The sequence below is a fragment of the Antechinus flavipes genome, chromosome 4 (assembly GCF_016432865.1).
Source record: "Antechinus flavipes isolate AdamAnt ecotype Samford, QLD, Australia chromosome 4, AdamAnt_v2, whole genome shotgun sequence".
Taxonomy (NCBI): Eukaryota; Metazoa; Chordata; class Mammalia; order Dasyuromorphia; family Dasyuridae; genus Antechinus; species Antechinus flavipes.
Window position 1 is genome coordinate 78,386,671 of NC_067401.1, and position 12,182 is coordinate 78,398,852.

Sequence of the window (12,182 nt, forward strand, 5' to 3'; positions counted from 1 at the left end):
TGGAGGGGAATCAAATGAGGCAATACTCATAAAGTGATCCTTGAAGCGCTAAATATGAGGTAAGAAGGGTGGCTATGACCAAAAAAGGACATCAAAGCAATCTAGGGCAGAGGCGACAGCCCAGAAAGAGGAAAGGTCGCCCCTAGCTGCACAGGGAGGAAGAAATGGGGCTGCGCTAGGGAGGCGGGGGGGAGGGAGGAGCGAGGAGGGGCGGGGAAGTAAAGGGGGCGGAGCCATGGAGAGGAGAGGCGGGGGTAGTGGGAACAAGGGAAATAGAGTGAGGGAGGGGCAGGGAAGTGGAGGGGACTGAGGAGGGGGTCGGAGGAGCCTGAGCGAGGGCGGGTAGGGGCTAGAAGGTGGCGGTGGCGAGAAGTAGGGGCGGGGCAGGAAAGTGAAAGAACCGGGCGGGGGCGGAGCAAGGGCGAGGAGAGGCGGAGACGGAGTGGGGCAGCGCGCGCTCCTCCCAGGGGCGGGTCTGAGCACTCGTCAGTCGGCCCCAGACGCCAGGCGGTGCTGCGTGCGCGGACTGCGGCCCCACCTCCGCCCCCTCTTCCTTCGCCCGGTCCTTATCCTCCGCCTTCTGCCGCCATCAGACACGAGCCCGTCCGCTTGTCGGAGGTGCCGCGTCCCTCTGTGGCACGCGGACAGCTGACATCCGCAGGAGTCGCGCGCGGGCGAGTCAGCAGCCCCTCGGGAAGAGGCCGCGTGCCGCCGCCGCCGCCGCCGCGATGGGAGCCCGTGTGTCGCGGCAGGACTTCGAATGGGTCTACACGGATCAGCCGCACGCAGATCGCCGCAAGGAGATCCTGGGTGAGAAGACCAGTACCCCTGTGCCCGTTATGTGCCCTTCCTCCTCTGCGCCTCCCCTCGCTCTTTGGACCGGGACGCCTCAGCCCTCGGACCCGGAGTGGGGGCAGGGACCGAGTGCTTCTCTCCGGGGCTGGGGCCCGTTACCAGGCCCCGGGTAGGGCCTTCCCCAGCTTCCCGGCCGTCCCCATCCTGCCTGCCCGGGGAGTGAAGGGAAGAGGCGGCTTCCGGGGCCTGGCCACTATGGGCCCCTCGGGCTTTGCTCGGAGGAGTCAGGGCGAGGGGCGGGGGCTCCGGAGCCTCCACCTCGCTTCATCCCTTCCCCTCCCCTTCCCCTCCGTCCGGCTCGGGAGGGAGGGGACCCGGCTGCTTCCTCCCGAATCGGTCGCTTCTTCCCCCACCCCCATATCCTTTTTCCGCGCTGTCCTAGAGATGACTGACGGGGCCCGGGGTGGGGGTGGCGGGGGACGAGGCGATGGAGCTGGACTCTGGAGCCGGCCGCCGGACCGAGGCCCTTTGGACGCTGCCCGAGACCTATTAGTCATCCGAGCAGTGCAGGGCTGCAGAGAGGGCCACTGCTTTTTGATACATTTTGCTTTTATCAGTATCGCGCAGACATGCTAGAACCTGAATTTGGGTTTGTTTTCCTCTTATTCACTGATGGAGTAACATGGAGAGACATGGAGAGACCTGTCTTGGTGTAGAATTTTCCAAATAACTCAGTATGCTTTCCGACTCGTTAGAATTACTCGTCAGAAACTAGAATGTCAAGGATAGGTGATTTAGACTCCATCGAGGGCAATTCTTCTACTTAGGAAAGAAACTGGAACCCCAGAGAGGGAATCAATCAATAAACATTAATTATGTTCCCGGTGCTAGGAATACAAAAAAGACACATAAGACAGTCACTGCCCTTTAGAAGTTTACGATCTAACGGGGAAGAACCGGGAACAATTATGCAAGGCAAACTCAATTCAGTATAAATAAGTAATTAAAGGAGGGAAAGCACTGGAATTAAGAGGGGGTAAATAAAGGCTTTCGATTAAATAAGTCATCAGGTATTTACTTAGCACTTACTATGTGCTAGATAACTGTTAATTCGGAAAATTTTAGTAAGTTATGGACACAATGAAGCATAGAAGCCAGTTTCTCGATGATTAAAAGTGCTCTTCACTAGATCTTATTTGATTCTCAAGAGTAGAATAAAAGGTAGCATGACATTATAATTGGGACAGTAGCTGTGTTTGGAGTCGTTGCCACTCTCTTGTGATGCCATCTTGGGAAAATCCTCAATTTCATATTCTATAAGAATGGTGGGGTTGGACACAGTGGCCTCTTCAGTTCCTTCCAGTTCCAAATTGCTCTGTGTATGTTGTTTGACTAGGGTAGCCATTATGATGTAGAGAGCATTTTTTGTCCACGATTTTTTTTTGAAGTTAAATGTATTAAAATAATTAATGGATGAGAAATTGAAATGGACAATTTTTGTTTCTGACAATTTTTCCCCCCCTGGGCCTTTTCCTTCAATTAAAAAAAAAAATTGAATAGTAATTTATTTTTCCAATTATATGAACAGATAGGTTTCTACATTTCATTTTTGTAAGATTTTGAGTTCCAGCTTCTTTTTCTTCCTCCTTTCCTTTTCCTCCCCAAGACAACAAGCAGTACAATATGGGTTATACATGTACAATCATTTTTAACATATTTCTATATTAGTCATACTATTTCCATTCAGTTTTTAAGGAAGGGCATATAGCATATCCAGCCTTAAGTATCTTAGAGTCACTAAGAATCCTACTTAGGGTTATAAGTGTTGAGGTTGGAGTTTATTCTTCATTAATACAGTTTGGAAAAGATGTTAAACCCTTATTTAGAATGTATTTTGCATGATTTTTAAAACAAATTTTAATGATATCTTTTATCAATTTAGATGCTGTGATAGAAGAGATAGACATCAAAAGCTTTGTAATTATGGACATATATGATTAAGAATTGACATCTTTTTTTACAAAAAGGATTTTCCAAATAGTAGGAATTAGCTACCTGTTTAATAGTTATAACACTTAGAGAACACGTGCAAAGACATAATGTTTGTCAAATTAAGATGAATAAGGCATGGTTTTTACCTTCAAAGAATCTGAAATGTGTAGCTAGAAAGATAAGACATATATAATTTTTAATTATATAAATTTAATAAGGTTAGCAAAAGTGAACAATCAAAATAAGGAATAAGATATACAATAAAGCTGCAAAATCTAAATTTATTTTTTCTTTGCTACAATGTTGACTTAATATGTATAAAACAGAACTCTTCACACTCCTTTTCTTCCCATCATCTGCCATTCTTGTTAATTTTCTCTTTTGGGGATTATGGTTAAAGAGTCATCTCTTCCCTCCCCTTAACTGCACTACTATTAAGCAGTTGCCAAGTGCTCCCCTCAGTTGAATCTTTCCAAAGGCTCAAGATTCCCTCTCTACTCTTACCAGAACTACCTTGGGTCAAGTCTCATCATTTCTTGGCTGAGTTCTGCCAGGTGTTTTCTGTATAACTTTAAGCTTCCTTCCAAATCTCAGTTTCTTCAACTTCAACTTAGGTGTTAAACTGGATGTTTTCTAAGGTAGCCCTTCTAACACTAAATCTATGATTAAACAAATGGCTTTTTATTTTCAAAATGCACGCAAAGATAGTTTTCAACATTTATCCTTGCAAAACTCTATTTTCCAAGTTTTTCTTATTCCCTCTCCCCATCCTCTCCAATATATGTTAGACATGTGCAATTCTTCTATACATATTTTCCATTTATCATGTTGCACAAGAAAAATCAGATTAAAAAGGGAAAAATGAGGGGGGAAAAGCAAGCAAACAACAGCAACAACAAAAAAGGTGCAGATACTATATTGTGATCCACATTCATTCCTCATAGTCTTCTTTCTGGATAGAGATGGCTCTCTTGATCACAAATCCATTGGAATTGGTCTCAATCACTGCACTGTTGAAAAGAACCAAGTCCATCAGAGTTGATCATCACATAATCTTGTTGCTGTATATAATGTTCTTTTGGTTCAATTCACTTCACTTAGCATCAGTTCATATAAGTCTCTACAGGCCTCTTTGAAATAATCCTCCTGATCATTTTTATAGAATAATATTCCATAACATTCATATACCATAACTTATTCAGCCATTCCCCAATTGATGGGTATCCACTCAGTTTCCATTTCCTTGACACTACAAAAAGGGCTGCTACAAACATTTTTACACATGTGGATTCTTTTCCCTTTTTTATGATCTTTTTGGGATACAGATCCAGTAATCTATGATCTTTTTTGACTGTTGTGTTACTTGCCTTTTGATTTCCTGGCCTCTAGTCTTTACCTCTCCATTATATCCAAATAATATTTTTAATGTTCCTCTACAATTACCTTCCCTGTTCAGGGGGAGGGGGGAGGTAGTTTTTCCATTGGGTTGTCTAGAACACTTTTAAAAAACATTTGTCAAAAAGATCCAATCTCTTGAGAAAACCCTGTTGTCATCCCAAGATAACCAAGACATCCACTGGTTTCAACCTTGAAGCAGTTTTCTTTGTATAGAAATATGCTTCTGTACATAGAAAAAAATAATATCATAATTTAGAATTTGGAAGGGACCTTGGAGGTCATTAAAGCCATCCCTTTCACAGCCAAGTTGAAAGAACTTGTCCTGGGTAACAGGTAAAATGCTACAGGTATTGAACTTACTCTGGCTCCATGTCCCATCATACAGCTAGATCCAGATGAATGTGGATGTTTTTCTGTTAGTGATTAGATGTACTCTCTTTTGTACATTTTGGTGACTCAGGAAAAATGTGGATCATACATGAGTAGAATCAGAGGAGATAACAAATAGGGATGATGGGCCCATGGTGTGGGGCTAGAAAGTGAAAGGTGAGTTGTATGAGTACTGTCTATCATAGATTTTGCAATTCTCTTCTCATCTACAGAAATTGCCTTTTAGTAGTAATATGCCTATCTTGAAATACAAGATTTTTTATTTTAACTATTTTCATTTCAAAATTCACTGCTGATATGTTGAATACAGAAGATAAGAATCAGATCTAATTAGAGTGTCATCTTGAAATAATAAATAATCACAATTTTAAAAACAACTATTCCAATTCCATTCATTTTATAGGTAAGGAAGCTAAGATTGAGAGAATTTGATTGATTTGCTTAAAATTGTACCACCATTTACTAGTGAATTCCATGTAGTAAAAAGAACACAGAATCAAGAGAAACCTGGGTTCAAATCCCATCTCCAACAGCCACTACCCCAGTTTCCTCCTCTGTATCTCATTACAACTATGCTTATAAGAAGCAGATATTTGGGATCTGTGTGACTCTGGGCAGGTCACTTAACCAGTCTTTTCAGTTTGCTATCTTGTAAAATGGATATTATAGTAGCACTTATCTCCCAGGGTTGTTGTGAAGATCAAATGATATTTGTAGGCATATGGCCTACTATGTAAACACTATGTTAAACACCATGTAAATTCTATCATGATCAAAACCCAGAGTATTGAAGTATAATAAAGCACTACATAAATATCAAGCATTATTTTATTTATCTCTGTAATTAGTATTATAGAACAGAGATTTCCTGACACCAGGCTGGGCTGTGTGTACTACATTGAGGCTAAAATTTGTTTCTGATAAAAGTCATAATTATATGTAATTTGAAAATTCAGGTGTAAAAGTTCATTTAGTTTGGAACTAAGCTCATTTAGTTTGCTTAACTGTATTTTAGTATTTATTTTCTTATTCCTATTTTTTTCTTCTCTTCACAGCCAAGTATCCAGAAATAAAATCTTTGATGAAACCAGATTACAGCTTGATATGGATTGTGATTTTGATGGTTCTTGCACAGTTGGTTGCATTTTACTTAGTGAAAGACTTGGACTGGAAATGGGTTTTGTTCTGGTCTTACGCCTTTGGCAGCTGCATTAGTCATTCAATGACTTTGGCTATTCATGAGATCTCTCACAATCTTGCATTTGGCAATGGCAAGGCTCTTTGGAACCGGTATTTTGGAATATTCGCAAATCTTCCTTTTGGCGTTCCATATTCTATTTCCTTCAAGAGGTACCACATGGATCATCATCGCTACCTAGGAGGAGACGGTATCGATGTGGATATTCCCACCAATTTTGAGGGCTGGTTTTTCTGTACCCGTTTCAGAAAGTTTATATGGGTTGTTCTTCAGCCACTAATTTATGCTTTTCGACCAATGTGTATCAACCCCAAGCCAATTACCTACTTGGAAATTATCAATCTGACAATTCAGTTGAGTTTTGACATTTTTATTTACTATTTTTTTGGAATCAAATCTCTTGTGTATGTATTTGCAGGATCAGTACTTGGTCTAGGTTTACACCCAATTTCTGGACATTTCATAGCTGAACATTACATGTTTTTAAAAGGACATGAAACTTTTTCTTATTATGGACCTCTTAACTTAATAACTTTCAATGTAGGTTATCATAATGAACATCATGACTTTCCCAATATACCTGGAAAGAACCTTCCATTGGTGAGTATTTTTTTCATTTGTTAAAAGAGATTTTAGAATGATAACTCCTAATTTACCTAATTTGGGCAGGAATAGAACCTTAGCTACTCATTTTTTAAAAAATCTCTATATTGATGAGAAGAGTTCACTTTACCAAGGTCACTGAGGAATAAATTTCTATTTTTCCAGTTTGGTTTATGCAATTGCTGAGTCTTCAGCTATTTCTCTGACTAGTTCTTGAGTAAGATAGAAAAAGCCTTTGAAAGAGAGTATTCTTACTGGAGGAACATTTTGGTAAGACATACGGTTTTCCTGAACAATTTTGACAAGCCAGCATTTTCCTTTCTTAAAGTACTATTGATAAGTACAGTTTTCTCCTTTTACAGATAAGGAAATTGAGCCTCAAAAGCGAAGTAACTTGCCCAATGTCCTATTGTTCTTTTGACTTGGAAGAGGTCTAAGGCTATCTTGATTACTGCGTGAATTGGATTTGAGTAAGGCAGAGTTGCACAAAGTTGATTTGCCCAAGATCACACAACTGTGATTTGAACTCTCAGGCCTTTGACTCCACATGGCACTTTACCTCCTGTACACCACCACCTCTTTGCTGCTTCTTTGTGGCCAGAGGTGATTGAGAAATTCTTAGGCTCTACTAATCATCATCACCTCTAACTAGATTTAGGCAGCTGGTAGAACTCTGAGAAGCCATCATTGTAGCTCTAAAGATCACATGCAAACAAAAAGTTTTTGAGTTCTGAGTTCTTCAGGCAGAATCTTAAAAATTGTCCCCTAACCCCAGAGGAATCCCTGGGTTAGTATTTACAACATTTAAAGAATCTACTCTTCTATGCCAAACCTTGGGAAAGATTAGACAGTTCAGAAATGTAATGTCTAGATGAGCAAATGTTACTTCATTTTATCATCTTTTCTATCTAACCAACCTGTCTTTATGGAGAAAGGGGGCTGTCCTACATAACTGAGCTCCCTGGAAACAACTTAAGCATTTGTCTCAGTGTGGTAGGACCTAGCGCATTTTCTTCTTTCTTTATAGAGTGACTTATTTTCTTCCTAATAGATTCCCTTGAATTAAAGACATGAGGGGATTTCTATCATTAGGATAAGTAATGATGGCAGGGTTTGTTTTGTTTTTAAAGGCTAGGGACTTTACCACTGGTAAAATTTTAAAAACAGCCAAGCAGTTGTGGTGTAATCTAACACCATTATGCAGCTACTCTGTTATTATAGCCATGCGCAAGTCTGAATAGCAAATGTGTAGTGCCAGGCTTTCAGCTTTGTATTTTTGTTTCCTCTTTCCTAATGGATGAAATGAATTCTTTTTTTTTTTCCTTTATGGTTGAACTAGAAAAGCTCAACACCTTTTGAATTGAAAGTTTCTGAGAGATATCACTTTTCTTATAACTTACAGACCTTGTGTACGATGGAAATTTGGTCTAGTTCAGGTAGAATTAACATTCTTTCAGTGTTAATTGTCACCTAATAACAATGATACCAACAAGGATTCTAAATTTCCTACCCTGCCCTGTTTATTCTCTCCTAATTAATATAGGAGATATAGCAGATCACCTAGGAATTTTCTGATCTACCCCATAAATAAGAGAACATAGGGTAATAGATCTGAAACCAGAAGACCTAAGTTCAAATACGGCCTCAGACACTTACTAACTGTGTAATCCTGAGCAAATCAGGTAACTTCTGTTTCCCTCAGTTTCCTCATCTGAAAAATAAGATCTATGGTGTCTACCTCCCAAGGTGGTTGTGAGAGTCAAACGAAATAAGATTTTTAAAGCACTTAGCACAATGCCTGGCACCTAATAAGTTATATAAATGTTAGCTAATATTGATATTGGCTCTCCTGGACTTGTTTCAGCTAGAAGTTATCTCATTTGAATTTAAAAAGAAGAAATAGGCTTATGGAGCTAAAAGACTTGGTCAAAGTCATGTATCTTAATCTTAGCCCATTAAAAAAAAGTATTTTGGGGTCAGCTAGGTAATGCAATGGATGGAGCACCAGAATTGGAGTCGAGGACCTGTATTCAAATGTGGCCTCAGACAGTTACTAGCTGTGTGACCCTTTGCAAGTCACTTAATCTTATTGCTTCCTCTTCTCCCTCCCCTCTGAAAAAAAAAAGTGTTGTCAAAAAAGCATTGAGCTTAAAGGAGGTTCAATGGTTATTTTAATTGAGTGTTTTGCTTTATTTTCATCATTTTAAAATGTTAGGTCACTTTTATTTGAAACTCAATTTAGGGATTAAAATTAAGAATTAGACATTCCATTACTACTTTTTTATCACATAATCAATTTTTTTGCTATTCTAGAAATTCTGGCATTCCTTGGGAATTTCATACTATGAATCTTATATTTTATCTTTTTTTTTTTTTTTTTTTTTATCCTTGGTTCTTTTAATGAAAATTGGGAATCTCCCAGATCAGATTTGTTTATACTTAAAATTTCAGAATTATGTGATTTACTATTTGTAAGGATTTTGAATTTGTTCAGGATTAATGTAAGGACTTTTTTTTTTTTGTCCCCAGCATTTTCCTACTTAGTTTGTTACCTTCATAGGGAAGGTGCTTAATACTTTTCTTATTTTTTTTTCAGTCAACAAATATTATATTTACTAAGGACTGTTGAATGCTGGGGATACTAAGAAAGGCAAAAATATGATCTCTGCCTTCAAAAAGCAAATCTTCCAATGGAAGTGATTATATGCTGTTAACCACTCATACAGGATATATACATTGTAAATGAAAGGTAGTCTCTGAGGGATGACACTTTGGGGAGAGGAAACTGTTTGTGACCTTTTAATGAGAGTAAATTTTTGACTCTCAGTGCCTAGGTAACTGCTCTGCAACTGCTAGTTCTCAAAAGTGTAGTCCAAGGATCCTTGAGTTCATGGACCATGAGAGCAATACTATTTTCATAATGATATTTCCATTTAATTTTAATTTAATTAGTTATTTAAGTTTGTTAAATTTTAATAATATACTAAATGTTGATAGACATAAATAAAAGTTATTTCAAGGTCCTCATTAATTTTACAAGTACAAAGAATCCTGAGACCTAAAATTTTGAGTGCTATTGCTTTAAGATTCCATAAGCTACTTCCTTCCCCCAAAAAAGGTAACTTATGTCCCATCCTTGTAGAAAAAAATTCATGGAATTTTTGGATTTTGGGGACAACAAAACTGAATATCTGAAAGACCTTAGTATTGTCTAAAGTTGTGCCTTGGGGATATGGATTAATCTTTTACCCAGTACCAGGAAGTATTTTGCTGCTATTCCTGAATAAAAATAATTATTTACAATATGATAATCATTCTTTTTCATACATATTATTGTCCTTACCTTTTTTAATTCCCTTGGTGCATCTTTTTATTTGTTATGTTGGTATTTATTTGTGGATCCAAATATAATTCTAGGAAATTGAAATTATCATATTAAATGGATACTTTAATAGCCAGATCTCCTTCATCCTACTCAATCCTGAGAGTTTTCAAGTTAACCACAAGAGGTATTTATTAAGGCCTAAGGAGTGGGTTAAGTCTCTCTGTGTAAAATTATTGAAGATGTTCATTTTCTAAGAAAAGACACTCACACTTCAGGATTTCTAGACCTGACCAGTTATATTGTGAAGTTAACATTTGAGACATTTCATCTGCTCTACACTGTATCTAGGTCATTAATCCCTAAAATAAAGGAAGACATTTCATAATTTTAATCAAGACTTGTTAACCATATAAAGTGTTAATACTATATATATAATACCTTATCTTGCCCTATCTTTTAAATGTATTATGTGGTTTTTTGTTTGTTTGTTTTGACCACAGGTGAAAAAAATAGCAGCAGAATATTATGACAACTTGCCTCAATACAACTCCTGGATAAGAGTGCTCTATGATTTTGTGATGGATGATTCTATCAGTCCCTATTCTAGAGTGAAGAGACATCTAAAGGGAGAAGTGAAACAGGATTAATACTCCAATCAAAGGAGAATTCTTCATAGTCACTTTAAAAATGGCTTATACATGTATATTACTTCCCCATATATTTATATTTTGAATTATTAACTAGGGATATTTAGAAGCTACTGTTGTACAATTTCCAGATAGGAGCTCTACAAAAAGTTGCAAGAATTTAATAAGGTTTTAACCAATTAACATGCTTCTCCTATGTCTAATTTTCACTTGTGTGCCCTGAATAAAACCATGATTCAACTTGCTTCTATGCCATTACATATAATTTTTAAAAACTATATATTTACCAGTGTTAATATTTTGGGGGAAGCATATTGTAAAAAGACTTTTAAGAAGCCCCATTTCTATGAATTGAATTCTCTGCCCATTTTGTTCATCTGTATATTTTATTTTCCGCAGGGAAAAATCATTTAAAGAGTTGAGCTTAAGCACACATAAAATAAAACTGAATTGTTAATTAAAACTGTATTCACTTCTTGCTTTTATATTTCAAATAAAAGGAATTCAGTAAGGTAAGGAATAATAAATTATACAGAAAAGAGATTATCAGGATGTGAATGAGTTTTCAGAAACTGGCAAAATACCTCATAGTTTGAGATGAAGGCATATCCGCAGATCCAAGATGATTAGGGGAAGAGGAAAAGAACCTATATGTTCTAAAATATTTATAGCAGCTCTCTATGTGGTGGCAAAGAACTGGATATTGCCGAGAAACCCATCGATTGGGGAATGACTGAACAAGTTTTAGTATATGATCATGATGAAATACTGTGCTATAAAAAATAATGAGCTCATTGATTTTAGGGAAAACATGGAAGATTTGCATGAAATAATGAAAGAAGGACCAAGAGAACGATATACAGTAATAGCAATATTGTTTTGAGAACCTTGAATAACTAAGTCATTTTGGTTATCATAAATACCCAGATTAACTACAAAAGATATATGAAGAAAGATGCTATCTGCATCCAGAGAAAGAACTGAGAAAGTGTAGTGTATATATATAGTATAGAATGATTTCATGTATATATGTGTGTGCATATATATATATATACACACGACTGTAGTCATGGAGGGTGAGAGAAAAAATAGAAAACATATTTAGTTCATTCAACGTTTATTAAGCAGCTAGCATGTTGCCAGGCACTGTGCTAAGCATGATGATACTAAATACAAAAAAAAAAAAAAACAACAGTTCCTGTCTTTGAGGAGCTTATTTAATGGGAGAAGACAATACACAAGAGAAAGTGGAAAGGGTAGCAGAACCCCAATGTTCCTTGTTCCATGGAGCAGAAATAGCTGCAGGTAAAAAGTGAGAAGGATGTTATATAGAAATGATAGGAGGGAATAGGGAAGAGAATAAAGCATTCATATAATGCCTGCTGTGTACCAGGTACTGTGCTAAGCCCTTTACAAATATTTCATTTAAAATTTTCGATTGAATAATTTGATGGAACTTGACAACTTTTTGGACATGGTAGCAGAGAGGAAGAGAGCATGAGGAGATCAGGATGACAGTTAAGTTTTGAGAGTAGGTGACTGGGAAAATGGTAATTCTTTGGAGGGAAAAAATAGGGAATTTGGAAAGGAGAGGGTTTGGGTGAAAAAAGACTTCAGTTTTGGATGCAATGACTAAAAGTGTATATGCTGTGCATTTGAAGGTGATAAAAAGATAATTGAAGCCAGCTGGAGATGTTAGGGCTGAAGAGAAAAGTGGACAGATGATAATTAAATCCTTGGGAACTGATGAGATAATCAAATGAAATAGAATGCATGGAGAAGAGAGGGGAGCCCAGGACAGAGTCTTGGGGACCTTCCCTCTACCCACCCCCCA

General features: G+C 38.0%; 1 protein-coding gene across 1 annotated transcript; it reads left to right on the plus strand.

Moving 5' to 3' along the window:
- The first annotated feature begins 345 nt into the window (after positions 1–345).
- On the plus strand, positions 346–10,811 carry DEGS1 (delta 4-desaturase, sphingolipid 1). Its single transcript, XM_051993385.1, has 3 exons — positions 346–810; positions 5,631–6,373; positions 10,202–10,811. Exons 1-3 carry the CDS (start codon positions 729–731, stop codon positions 10,346–10,348), a joined length of 972 nt encoding a protein of 323 aa, XP_051849345.1. The 5' UTR covers positions 346–728; the 3' UTR covers positions 10,349–10,811.
- Positions 10,812–12,182: the final 1,371 nt, after the last annotated feature.